The following is a 14353-nucleotide window of genomic DNA, read 5'->3' as shown; positions in this document are numbered from 1 at the left end:
TTGGAAATAGGTTCATTCTTGTTAATCCTATAAATCTGAGTGCCAATTGCTGCAGGAGCAGAAGAAAAGGAACCAGGAAGCTATAAGCCAGCACAATCACATTCCCAGACTGTCCTACCATTCACCAGTGGTGCTGTGTGGCTGGGTGTCATTCAACCTCAAGTGGGTCTCCATAAGAGCAGTTTGGGCAAGAGCGCCCGCCCTTTTTCAAGTGTGAAGATGAACAATGCAGCAGGACATGGGGAATGGAATACTAAATTGTAGCAGATACAGAGAATGGAAACAAGTACAGGCTGTACCTGCTCTCCAGAACAGCAACCATTCTCTTGTGGTCGTCAACAGAGAGCAAACCACCTAAGCGTAAACAACTTCTGCAAGAGTCACTCGTCATATGTGTAATGACTTACTAAAGCTCACTGCAACTAAAATCCTGTTTTGACTAAAATAAATCATGCACAATAAGTGCCTGGAGCAACAGTCAAGACAAGAACTTGCTCCTGGGCCTTTTCAACAGCTCTCCACTACACAGTTTGTAAAGTTCTTCCCATAATACTATCTTCTCCTCCACAGCACTCAAAGTTGCTAGTCACTATGTTCTCAACTGAACAATCTCTAGTAAAGCATTTCCACTCTTTAGTTTGTTCTCTCTAATCTACAAGAAGTAAGTGAATGAGATCATCAAAGTTTGTCAAACTATACAGGATATAAAGATGTACAGATTGTAAAGTTCCTTAATGACAGGACTTCTCTACTTACTTCTACTCACCATCCACTGTCCAATAAAGTTGTAGAGAAGCAATCTCTGAATCAAGTCTCAAAAAATTGGAGTTACTATATGACTACTATTTTGTGGTTAATTTTTTTCAAATGTTACCCAAAATGGAAAAACACTTAAGGAACATTATTATCTTTATTCACTAAATACTTATTGATCATATTATTCATATAAAATCAAGTAAGATACCATAACTGAAGGGTTAGCCCAGAAATGCAAAGTTGGGTTAACATTTTAAAAAAATCCACCAATATAACTCACATTTAGTAGAATGGGGAAGAAGTCATATAACACAAAGGAAGCATCTAACACAACTCTCAGCAAAATTTGGACTATCAGCTGATGAAGTCTGATAAAGCACATCTATGGTCAGCTTCAAGCTAGCACCACACTTAATGGTGAGAGACCAAACTTATTCCACTAATGACTGGGAGCAAGACAAGAACATCCACTTTGAACTCTTCTATTCAACCACACTTCAACAGAACAAACACAATCAAACTGGAGCTACCCATGATAAAGCTCCATGTTACCAAATATAAGACTTGTTTAACTAACCTTTCAAGGAATCGGGAGAAATTTCCTAGATGGGCTAGTTTCAATCAGCATGACGTTTAAGCTCCCTCCATTTTAATCCTTACACAAAGTAACGTGACATTAATTAGCCACGTGTTGTGTACTGTTCTTTCTCCCCTCTACTACCTTATGAGGGAAGCAATTCTGAAATGGCCAATCTGTTTCTTGTTCTTGTTTCTGCTTTATCAGCCCTGTCCTGCGTATAAAACCACTCCTGTTGCTCAGCTCCCCAAGCTACTTAATTCCATGTTTCAGGTGTTGCAGATCTGTAACCCTGGCACTCTGAAGCTGGGGTCTTACCTGGGCTGTTTATAGAAAGACACTGAGGCAGTTTTTGTTTGTTTTGGTTTAGTTTTTGAGACAGGGTGTCATTATCTAGCATTGGCTGCTGGCCTGGAACTCATTATTCAGACGATGCTGGCCTCCAACTCAGAGATCCACCTGTCTCTGCCTCTGCAGTGCCAAGATTGAAGGTATGCACCACCATACCTGGTCCTGATACAATCTTTTAAAAAGAAACACTGAGCTGAGGGTACAGCTCAGTGACAGAACTCTTGTTCAGTGTTCCTATGCCCTGGTTTTGATCTCTAGCCTTGGAGAACTATAGGTCTATTCTGAGCCGGGATGGTGACCTCCATGGCACCTGCAAATGGAGCACTGAGGACATGAAGAGGAGGGCTGCAGTCCAGGGTCATCCTCCAATACACAGTGAGTTTGGAGGCCAATGTGGACTACAAGACCTACATCAAAAAAAGAAAAACAAATAGAGCCAACTAAAACCTTAAACTAAACTACTGTTGAAGTCTCATCCTTTGACAAGTATGAAAACAAAGCATTCTTAAGAACTCACAGAGAAACTATTCAAGACAAACTGATAAAATTGTTACCAAGTCCAAAAAAAATCAAATTTTCAAGCAAGAGTTACACTTTCGTAAAATTTGTAGCTACTAATACGACCATAACAACTTTATAATGCTTCAATATTCTGAAGGTGGCCTGCCCCAGGCAATAAGAAGAAAAGGAGCCAGCACACAGCCTGCCCTGCCCAGGGCTCTCCACCAGGGACATGGTATTGTCCGTTCCATGGCCCTGTTGCCACTGCCACCAGTGTTGATGACTGTGGCTGCACAGAGTTGGTTTGGCCCCACCCTCACTGGCTGCAGTACTGGGGAGAGCAGCTCCTACACCTCTCCTGGGCAGCACAATAGAACTGACCCTGTTCGCAGGGTCCTGAGGGCATGAGAATGGAAGAGCTGGTCCCATCCCCCTCATCTACTATGTGGTAGTGTGGATAAGGGAAAAATACCCTTCCCCCACCTTGCCACTTGCTGGCAAGTGGGATAACTGCCCCTCACCAACTGCAGCACTCTGGAGAGTGGACCCTGCATCTCACCTGAGTAACAGCAGAGCTGGCCCTGGTTCTGCAGGTGTGGGTGAGCCCACCTGGGGCATGACAGCAGGAGAACCTACCCCACCCCTTACCCCTTGCTGCATAGGGTGAACTAGCTGGGACAGCGTTGGAGAGCTCACCCTTGTGGTAAGGATGGGGAAAGCTGGCGGACAGACCAACCCTGCCCAGAACCAAGGCTGAGTTAGCCCTCCCCAACATCCAACCAATCTATAAACTACTGGAGCATGTGAAGGGGCCAATTCTATGGATCCAGAGCTGCATGATCTCCACAACACGGGGGCAACAACAGGATACCCAAGAAGAGTCCCAGTGAGGGCCCAGTATCGACAGTGTAGCAGAAGCCAGGGGCCTCGAACCAGACCAATGACTCTGCAGCAAACACTTCCAAGTAGAGATGTGTGGACTGGAGGGTACACTCTGTGACTCACTGGGTCACACTGCAGCTTCCAAGTTGAGATGATTTTTTTTCTTTCTCTTAAATTTTATTTTGTTTTGTTTTGTGGGGGAGATTGCAGGGACAGAGAACAGATGTGAAGGGACCAGAAGATAAACGGGATCCAGATGCATGACAAAGAGTAAATTAAAAGTTAAATATTTTAAAAAAAAGAGAATATTCTAACAAAATTTTGTGTTACTATCTATTATGGTCCAATTTGGACAATGTGCTGTGGATATTGCTCTGTATAAATAAACCACTGAATGGCCAGTAGCCAGGCAGGAAGTATAGGCAGGACAAGGAGAGAGGAGAACTCTGGGAAGTAAAAGGCTGAGGCAGACAGACACTGCCAGCCGCCACCATGACAAGCGAGATGTAAGGTACAGGTAAGCCACGAGCCACGTGACAACTTATAGACCAATAGAAATGGGTTAATTTAAGATATAAGAAGTAGATAACAAGAAGCCTGCTGCAGCCATACAGTTTGTAAGCAATATAAAGTCTCTGTGTTTACTTGGTTGGGTCTGAGTGGCTGTGGGACTGGCGGGTGAGAGAGATTTGTCCTGACTGTGGACCAGCCAGGAAAACTCTAGCAACACAATGAAACATCAGTATTTGAAATACATGCATATCAATAAAACAATATCTTCCAAGAGATCAAGGCTTCAGGTAGATGCAAAACCCTGCCTGGATAAGTGATTTAAACATATAGACTCAGGGTGAAAGCTTCTAACTTTACACTGCAACTAAACTTTAAGAAACCACCACTTTTCATGCTTTGGTATAGTGCCTGGTTTGAACGTAAAATGCCCTCCACCATATACACACCAAGTGTATTTGAACACTCACTCCCTAGCCAGTGATGCTGTTTTAGGAAGTCTCTTCCTAAAGAAGCAGGAACTTTAGGATTCACAGTCCAGAGGGGGATGGAGGACACCGGTGTCTGGTTTTAGGGCTATATCAATCTCTGGTCTGTTTCCTCTACAATGAGAAAAATAACTAACACAATATCAAAAGTGTATACATAACTTAAATAACCAATCAAAGCTGACACAATATGAGGTCTAAAAACATCAGTGGTCTGTGAGACCATTTCAGAGGGCAATCAATATCAGAATTACTTAGTAAACATGGGGATTTAATTTACCTTTCAACTCTCGTTTTCTAACAAGTCAGTTCACAGTAAGTTTTCCTGAGATGGCAGGATATGTGCCATCATGATGGACTGAAGATATGAGAAGCTGGCTGTTTTCTATTACACTGGAAATTTAAAATGTTTGCAAAACAAAGCAGCAACACTCTTCTTGTTCACTTATATTGAAAAGGAAAGTTCAATTTGATTTTTTAAATGTTTGGAATGTTATTTTAAATGACCATTTGGGAACTTTTCATATTTACTTGAATTTCTGTTATGGGCTACATCAGTCAATCCAATCCACAACAAAAGGTCTCTGAGATTCTCAAAAGCCTTAAAAGCATAGCAGGAGCCCCAGCCCCCATGTCTGGGCTGTGGCACCTTGAGAGACTTCTTGGTACTCTAAGTCCTCTCACTACAGCAGCACCATGTGGAAGAGGGAACAGAGAAAGCAGACTTTCTTAACATTTCTTCTTGTTGTTGTTTTGTGAGCAGGTCTCCTATGCTGTCTAGGATGAGGTCAAACTCGTGACCCTCCTGCCTCAGACTTCTAAGTGGTGGTGTCACAGGCATGTGTTAATATACCTGGATAATTTCTTAAGCTTGTTAAAACATGATTCTGAAAAGCATGATCAGGTAACTCTATAAGAAAGATGAATTCTAGCCGGGCGGTGGTGGCACACGCCTTTAATCCCAGCACTCGGGAGGCAGAGGCAGGAGGATCTCTGTGAGTTCGAGGCCAGCCTGGTCTACAGAGCGAGATCCAGGAAAGGCACAAAGCTACACAGAGAAACCCTGCCTCGAAAAAAAAAAAAAGATGAATTCTAGATATCACTGATGTTTACAGGGCTTATACAACAACCAAAATTCTTCAGAAAAAGTATAATTAATAAGTATAATCCTATACATTATAGAATCCTCTATATTCATTTTACAGCAGACAGACCTAGAGAGTTTTAAAAGATGGTATACATAGAAGTGTCGATAACCAGATGGAAACATGTAAAGAATACAGAAGTCATGACTTTCTCATAAAGCACAGATTGGGAAGGCAGAGGGGGCAGCAGGAAGAAGGAAGGGAGGTTCCCTAACTTCTTAGAAGACAATACTGTAAAGTTATAATTTTAGTAACAGCCACTGTTGCTACCACCAAATTAGTGTAGATCTGCATAGTTCAAAGAACCTCAAAAGTCAAGTCACTCACTTGAGAAACAATGTTTCCCATAGGAATACCGAAAGTATTCAAAGTTATAAAGTAATGACATGACAGCACATAGAAGTCTCTCTTCTAGAGGAGCCAAGTGGTGGCAAGAAATGTGCTGCAAAGCAGGTACAGTTAGCTGGAGCTTTACCAGAGCATTCACTGGGAAAGGGCATTACATGTGCAAGAACACACACCTGAAAATAATAGCTTCATACAAGTAACAGTTAGTAAGCTTCAAACAACTAGAAAGTGACCAGTAGAAAGAATATGCCCAACCAAGGACATTAAAGAGGATATGAATAGATACCTTAATGAAGACCATGAAAACCCAAAGAACTGAATGGAATAATGAAAACAATTCAAGACATAACAATAGAATTCAACAAAGAAATAAAATCACTAAAGAAAACCCAAACTGAAATAAAATTGGAAATGAAAAACTCAGGAAGTCAAACAGAAACCCCAGAGATAAGCCTCACCAATGGATTAAGACAAGGAAGAGAGAATTTCTGATCTTGAAGACAAGGTATCTCAGTCAAAGAAAATGTTAAATCTAAAAAAAAAAACAAAAACCAGGCAGAAGACATCCAGGAAATCTGGGACACTGTAAAACACCAAACCTACGAGTAATAAGTATAGAGGAAGAAGGAAAGGAAAAAAAAAAAGAAAAGAAAAGAAAGAAAGAAAAAATAACCATGTCAAATGCACAGAAAATATTTTTAACAAAATCATTTAAGAAAATTCCCCCAATCTGAAGAAAGGGATGCCTATCAAGGGTGTAAGAGACATACAGAACACCAAACAGACATGACCAGAAATGAAACATATAATAATCGAAACACTAAATGTACAAAACAAAGAAATGGTATTAAAAGTTGTAAGGGGAAAAGATGGAAGTTACATATAAAGGCAGGCTCATGAGAATAACACCTGACTTTTCAATGTAGACTCTGAAAGCCAGAAGGGCCTGAACTGATAGATTTTTCTACAAGCTCTAAAAGACCACAGGTGCCAGCCTAGATTACCATACCCAGCAAAACTATCAATCACCATGAACAGAATAAGAAAAACATTTCACAATAAGAACAAATTTAAGCAATTTCTGCCTAGCACTTCAGTTCCACAGAAAGCACTCAGTCTAAAGTGAAGGTCTGAAGAAGTCTGAAGAACTATACCCAAGAGGACAAAAGAACAAATAATCCCAGAACAGTTCATCAAAAGAGGGGTAGAAAAACACACACCACCACAACAAAATAACAGGAATTAATAAATACTACTCATTAATAACTAATCCACAATTCTCCAAGGAAAAGACACAGACTAACAGATTAGATTTGAAAGTAGGATCCATTTTTCTTCTGCCTCCAAGAAACACACCTTAACATCAAGGACAGACATCACCTCAGTGTAAAGTATAGAAAAGGGTATTCTAAGCAAATGGATCAAAGAAGCAAGCAGATGTAGTTATCTTAATATCTGACAAAACAGACTTCAAAACTAGTCAGAAGAAACAGAGAAGGACACTACATAAAAAATCTACAATATATTCATTAATACAAATGTTGAAGTTTACTAACACTGCAAGGACTACTCATTTGCATATGCTCTTAGTGGGAGGAAATGCAAACTCTGTATCATATGAAGAAACAGACAGCTCTATCAACTAGAATGTAAATCATTACAATTAGAAGAACAGGAATAAACAAAATGGCACTTGAAAGCTTCAATGTGAAGACAATGTAACACATAGTAGAAATTTTAACCATAAATATTTGCCAATAGCAAAATCTCTACTCCCATTAAGATTTAAGAACTTCATAAATATACTTGCATTACCTACTGTTAAGAAATTACTACAAATTTGATGGCTTAAAGTAACAAAAACTGATTGCATTGCACCTTAGAAGCCAGTGTCTCAAATCAGTTTCATGAGGCTGAATCAAGGCAGAGCTACGGTCTCTTTACAGGCTCTAGGAGAGAACCCAGGAGCCTCCTTCAAGATCTTAGAGCTGCAGGTATTCTTTAGTTCATTCAGATCACTCCAATCAATACCCCCATGGGCATACAGTCTTCCTCTTCTCTGTGTGTGTCAAATGTCTCTGCTTTTCTAGTAAAGACACTTGTGGTTGCAGTTAGGCTTACCTAGACAACACACAGGATAATCTTGCAATCTCAAATGACTGCTATATGCTACCTACAGGTTTCAGGGATCTCCATGTGGATATATTTATGGAACCACTTTTATATCCATCATAACAACAGTAATATTGCTATAAAGGCTAACAATATGGATGATCAGCAGTGAAGGTATTTGCCAACAAACCTAACAACCTGGGTTTAGTTCCTAAGACACACAAGGTGGAGAGAGAGCACCAACTCCTACACACCATCCCCTATCTTCCACATGTGCACCACAATGCACACCATCTTCTGAAGTGGGAACTACAGCTGGATGCCCTCCTGACAAATCTACTAGGAACTCTCGTGTACTGAAAGAGCAGGAAGTACTCTTAGCCACTGAAGCATCTCTTCAGCCCCAATAAAGAACATTTTTTTCTAAAAAAAGAAGTCTCTGTAATCAAATTTAAAATGTTATTTTTGAAACTAAAGAATTATTGTTATGACAGTCTGTGTTACTCCAAATTTTAAAATTCATATAACTTACCTCCAGATCCTAACTGCTTATAGAATCTGTATTCCAAATGCAGCTGTGGTGCTCTGGATTTCATGGGCTCCTAGGCAAACAATTGAAAAACAAAAGACATTTCAATTAAAAGACAATCACTAGGTTCTAACTCCAAATGTTTTAAAGTGTAGTATCAACTCATATACACTATAATATTCTACTAGGTATCTCTATTCCTCTAGATCTACATAAAAAAATCGGCATTGTGTTCAATGTTCAATAAATTGATACCATCTGTAGACATATGTAAGTATTTGAGCAGCTACCAGAAGAACCAACAAGGTTTAAAAAAAAACATAATTAAATTAAAAGCATAGTTTTCTGCAACGAAAGATAAACACAACAAAAGAACAAAAAGACTGAGGGAAGTAGAAGGTTAACAGAAAGACTATGTCGATGAATTATGAGGGGGAAGTAGGAGCCACATCATTAGAGATCTGAACAATACAGTGAGAAGGTCTAATAGGCAGTGATGGGAAAGTGGGCAGCAATGGTCACAGGCAAAAAAAAAAAAAAAAAAAAAATCAAGAATGAGAAGCCCAAGGAGGTATGTATAAATATATATGAAGTGCACTAGAGACTTAGAATCATAAGGATTATTCATAGAAAATGGTAAGCTTAAATCTTGAGGGGCAATACAGAGTAGTAGTTAAAAGCATGGAGATTGAAACCAAATTATACTAGGTTTAAACCCTCGATTTCCCACTTCACTAGCTGTGTGGTTTGGAAAGTTAGTTAACTTTGATGTATGTTGCAGTTCCTCATCTGTAAAATAGTTAAAACTTTTTATGGTCCCCTCTCTCCCTCCCTCCCTCTATATATGCATGGATATCTGTGTGTATAATATAAAATGTAACATATAAAATAGTGAAAGTAGTACCTTCCATATAACAACCCATTATCCATAAATTTTGATTAACTGTCTAAACATATACAACCTTAAGATGTGAAATAATATCCACTTACACTATCACAACTGAAATTAAATATACACCTTAATCACTGATGTCCTCCAGGTAAAAAGAAAGGGAAATGGTCCTTACTTAGTTCAGTAATTTCAACTTGATTCCTGTACTTCAACAGCAATAACACAATGTTATGATACCACCATGTAGGAAAAGTCACATCATCAAAGAATGACATTTTCAGTCATCATGGGCAACTGGTAATTATGTGACTGGAAACACTAGATAAGCTACCAATCTGAAGTAGAGTAATAAAAGACAAAAGTGAACACTTTGTAAGCTGTGACAGAACTACAAATAGCCACTAAGATCTGCTCTCAAAAAATAGCAAACAGTGCCTTTATTTTCCCAAAATACAGAAACGAGGTATGTCTAAAAGTGGCTGGTTCTAAACAAAATTACAGCTCAACTACTGCACTCAGATAAATCAACAAAGCACACACATGGAAAACAGTAAACTAAGGACCAAAATGTAAGCATTTTTCTGACTTTCCAATAAATTTAGGGAGAATGTGACTATAGGCCATACTTCTCTCACAACACGAAAGTAAAAACGTTACCAGTTACCCTAAATTATGAGTAGTTATAATTTTTGTATGTAATGCTGACCACTGCACTTACAAAAAGACAAACAGGCTGAGTGTGAAGGCGCACACCTGTAATCCTAGCACTGGAAAAGTGGCAGAAGTGGATCCTGAGTTCAAGGTCATTCTCAGCTGCACAGCAAGATCAAGGCCAGCCTGGGCTAGAAAAAAAAACCCTGCCTAAAACGATAGTCAGAGTAAAAGAAGGGAGCCCTGGCCCCACACCTCCCCAGAAAAGGACAGAAAAGAGAAGTAGACAAAATAAACTGAAATGGAAGGGCTACATGGACATGCATAGAGAGAGACTGGAAGATAACATGGTTGGCAGTTTCTAAGGCCCCAGAGGAAGGACGACAAGTTCCAAGTCTGAAAATAACAGGACCTGAGGGTCACACCTGATGAATTAACCAGACCCAGGGAGTAGGCAGCCTGGCAGTGGCTCCTGTCTCCTCTGCACACAGCTGTTAATTATGGCCGCTTCATCACTAGCACAGAACACCACACATTTCTATCCTGGAGGTTCCAATGCCATACAATGGGCTAGAACGTGGAAAAAAAAAGAACAATTCCACACAAAATCAGAATGCCCATTAAATACTGTACAGTTCCTGTAGGCTCAGTCTCTCTGCTGTGATTCCTATACACTGAGTCCTGTCTGCTGAAATTGGCTTTCTATGTAGCCCTTTAAAATTACCTAAAGCATAACTGGTCAAAGTGCTGAGAACAAGTGACTACTGACTACTCAGCCCTAAATGGGACAGCTATATCAGTCCCCTCATATTCCCCACCTTATTCCTTAAACCCTCAATGAATATAACCTTCCTGAAGAGGGACAGAAACAATGTCAATGTCAGAGGAGTGGAAGGAGTGCTGTAAAACACTGTCCTCTGGCATGACACGGGCACTGCACCCATGAACTGAGAACAGCTGAGTTGCCTGAACAAGACTAAGCCCATCGACAACATCCCAGCACGGATGGGGGCAGGGATGCATAAGGCATTCTGCACAGCTGACAGCTGATGGCTGCTGGAGAAGAGAAAGTGAACAGGGTGGGTGGGCGTGACAGGTTGACCACGCTCCAGGGGATGGCCCAACACCCACAAGAATACAGGCAGCACTAATGGGACTCGGTGACCTCTGTTTTTTGTTTCTTAAGGGACATAAGGTGGGAGGGGGACATACTGGAAGAAGTGGAGAAAGGGGAGAAGGAGAAAACAGCTATGATCAAGATACACTGTCTACATTTATAACATGAATAAAGAACAAACTTTAACTATATTTTAAACAAAACAACATTTATACTAATTTGGGCACCTGATCTTAATAGTAAAAAATTCTCATAAAAAATTAGAAATGATTTTTCTCAACTTTGCCATCACTGAGAGCTTGATTATATTAACTGATCTAATAACTGATAGCCACAAATCCAATTAAAAACAGCAGTGACAATCCTGCCATAAGCTAACCAGAGACTGTACTGTAAAGTCAAGGACTAGACCTTGACACCAGGGAGAAGTCATCTGGACAAGTCAAGTGTCGGTCCCATGTGTCCTGTGGGGCCACAGCCCGGTGCTTAGCTTAACAAAGACACTTGGAGTAGCAGGGACTTTCCACTGCAGCTCATAAGCTGCCTTTCTTTTTCCTTGGATTCCTTCCCACTGCCTCTTCCTCTGACAGTCTGACTCACACCGTCCTAATAACACAATCACACTGTCAGGACAAGGGCGACAAGGGTAAAGAGAATGAGAAGAACAGGCCAACCTGGACCTCAGGGAAACCTTCCTGTCACTCAGAAAGAGAAAATACGCCTTATACAAATCATTCCTAGCATGCCTTTAATCCCAGCACTGGAGAAGCAGAAGCTGGTGGATCTCTGTGAGTTCAAGGCCAGCCTGGTCTACATAGTGAGTTCTAAAACAGCCAGATCTAACTAGAGACTTCCCAAATAAATAATAGATGAATGAATGAATGAATGATAAAATATATGAATAAAAGCATTCCCTGGGTACAAATTCTTCCAGAAGGGAACTATTTTGTACCTGTCACACTGAGCACATGAAATTTTACTCCATGACTGCTCTCCTTGCTACTACCCACACTCATGGCTTTGTGAATCCCTGAAAGTCAAGCAACAACCAGCTTTACCAGATTTATAAAACACCAGTAGAAAAAACATTAGAAGATAATTGGAAGTATGCGTTCAAATACGATCCTAAATGCTAAAGACATAGTTATTTTGTCTAAATGCTTGAATCAGAAAGAAAAATTTTGCTTTTATCCACTTAACAATACCTTTCTAAACTAAAAACACTGCCAAACTTCAAAATTTCACTTCCATGATGCTGCCAAAATAAGGACAGAGTTTTCATGGCAGAGAAAACACTGACACTCTATATATCATAATATGCTTCGGAGACATGAACAAAAGGTCAGTCATGCAAGCATTTTTCTTTTTAGATGAACACCCAAGATATAAAATGTAAAGATGAAAAATTAATAAGCCAATAATTAAAGGAAATAATTGTAGAATAATCATGAACTTACCAGTTTAATCGCCACATATTCATTTGTGTATAAATTTTTACCTTGAAAAAGGAAGAAAAAAGTCAGATCCTGCTAATACTTTTAAATTTAACTTACATAATTTTCATGACCTGTACTGTTTTTACAAAAAAAAAGTATGTAAGACATTTAAATAGAGCAAACGCTTTTACTTCCAACTCTGAAAAAAAGGAAACTGCTATCAACTCGATAATGCATTTAATATTTCACTTAGATTCCAAGTAGAAATCGGTACTAATAAATACGTTATCCAATTATAATAAGGAAAATATTCTGACTCAATGTTATATTTCATGCAACTTAGAAAATAACCAATATTCAAGTGAATACTGAATCCATTTTAAGCCAGAATACCTTTATGAAAGAAGATTCTCCCCATCCACCATTTCCTTTTAAACCATTATGGAATACAGTATTATTATGCCACATATTTAATCCAGTATATTAAAAAAAATCCAGATATATAAAAACTCTGGAATATGTTTAAAACATAAGTAAGAAAACTAATCAATAATTGGCTAAAAAAACTCATTAACTACTTTTAGAAGAGAATTATTAATGTCTCAACTTAAACAAATTATTTAGAGTTAAATATTAAAAAGTGAAACAAAAAATACTTATCTCAATATATGGAGACCTTTCTAGGGATAAGAAAACATGAAGAACAGGATTTTATGCATATTTGTTTATATGAAATACTTTAAACTTCTAAACACTGAAAATTATGTTAAGTACAAAGGTATGTATATGACAAATCAGAATACAGGTTTAACATCACTAACATGCAAAGAATTTAAATAAACTATAATTATCTTCATGTTGCATATAAGCTAAAAAAATTCCAGTGGTCAGCATCTGCAGCCCCAGGGGAAAAAAAAACACTACGAAGAATTTGAGAGTCAATAAGCATAGAAGGACAATTTGAAATATAAATTAACACGTATCTTTACAAGTACATCGAAAAGAATGAAATAAAAATAGCACGTGTTGTTTCTTAATTTCCAGTACTTTTTCAATTAGCATGAGTGACTATTGTAACAAAAACAGAATGACTTGTTTGTTTTTAAACTGAGAATCTGGCTCTGGTTACAGTGACTATTAAACACAAAACAGGCAGTTTATCAATTTTCATGCTTGGCATTTTTCTGCACAGCGCCCCTTAACCTTTCAGGAAGCTCCTAATTTCACTTTCAGAAGTGCTACATCTTTACAGAGCAGAATATTCATGATGTAGTCTAAATAGTGTCTTTACTGCATAAAAATGTGTAAAGGGGAAAAATAATCATATTAATGCTGGATAGCATCAATCTCATAAACTCAACATACTTGAAACATTTAACCCAATAGAAATACCAAGTGGTGGTACAGATCAAGTTTCATTCTGAAACTAAATAAGCCTACATAATATTTTTCAAATTTTAGAGAATGTTTTATATTTTTAAGGAACTAGTTTTACATTTAGAAATGTTTTCATGCACCTTTTTAGAAACTCATTATGTATTAAAATGTAGGTGTCCTCTAGCAAATCTAAGTGAAGAGTGTTAGTAACCATTTTAGACTGGTATCCTAGTCACAATTGAATCAAAAATGAAAAAAATATATGTTTCTTCAGAGCATTATATTCTCTTCATAACTGTATAATTTTATTCTGAACTCTTAAATATAGATCCCACAGAACCAAAACACACCAGCATTTTTGCTGGCTTTCATAGTCTAATCTTTCATGTCACAGCAAAAAAAGAAAGAAAAGAAAGAAACAAAGAAAAAGAAGTTGAATCTTAAAAAGCATCATCTTTGTTAATATTAGAGATCTGGCTGAACGGTGGGGATTACAATCATAAACATGAATGATGATTAAATAATACACAGTCTTGTCACTGAGTACAGCCATAGTCCGACAGTTAGATTTTAATCAATATGTGTTACACACAAAAGTGAATGGTGTACAAAGTGTGTCTGTCTTTGTGGTATGAGTAAGACAGAGTGGATATAGAGAATTCCATTAAGGCTCTAAGTGGA

General features: G+C 38.5%; 1 protein-coding gene across 10 annotated transcripts in view; it reads right to left on the bottom strand.

Annotated features, from left to right (window-relative positions):
- Positions 1-14353, bottom strand: part of Csnk1g3 (casein kinase 1 gamma 3) — a 90411-nt gene that overhangs the window by 45137 nt on the left and 30921 nt on the right. For all 10 annotated transcript variants that reach the window (XM_059246798.1, XM_059246802.1, XM_059246805.1 and 7 more), the window contains exons 3-4: positions 12317-12357; positions 8203-8272 (exon numbers count right to left, since the gene is read on the bottom strand). In XM_059246798.1, coding sequence (XP_059102781.1) covers positions 8203-8272; positions 12317-12357 — 111 coding nt within the window. The remainder of the gene's footprint in view (positions 1-8202; positions 8273-12316; positions 12358-14353) is intronic.

The sequence above is a fragment of the Peromyscus eremicus genome, chromosome 19 (assembly GCF_949786415.1).
Source record: "Peromyscus eremicus chromosome 19, PerEre_H2_v1, whole genome shotgun sequence".
Lineage (NCBI taxonomy): Eukaryota > Metazoa > Chordata > Mammalia > Rodentia > Cricetidae > Peromyscus > Peromyscus eremicus.
This window is presented reverse-complemented; position numbering and strand designations above follow the sequence as displayed.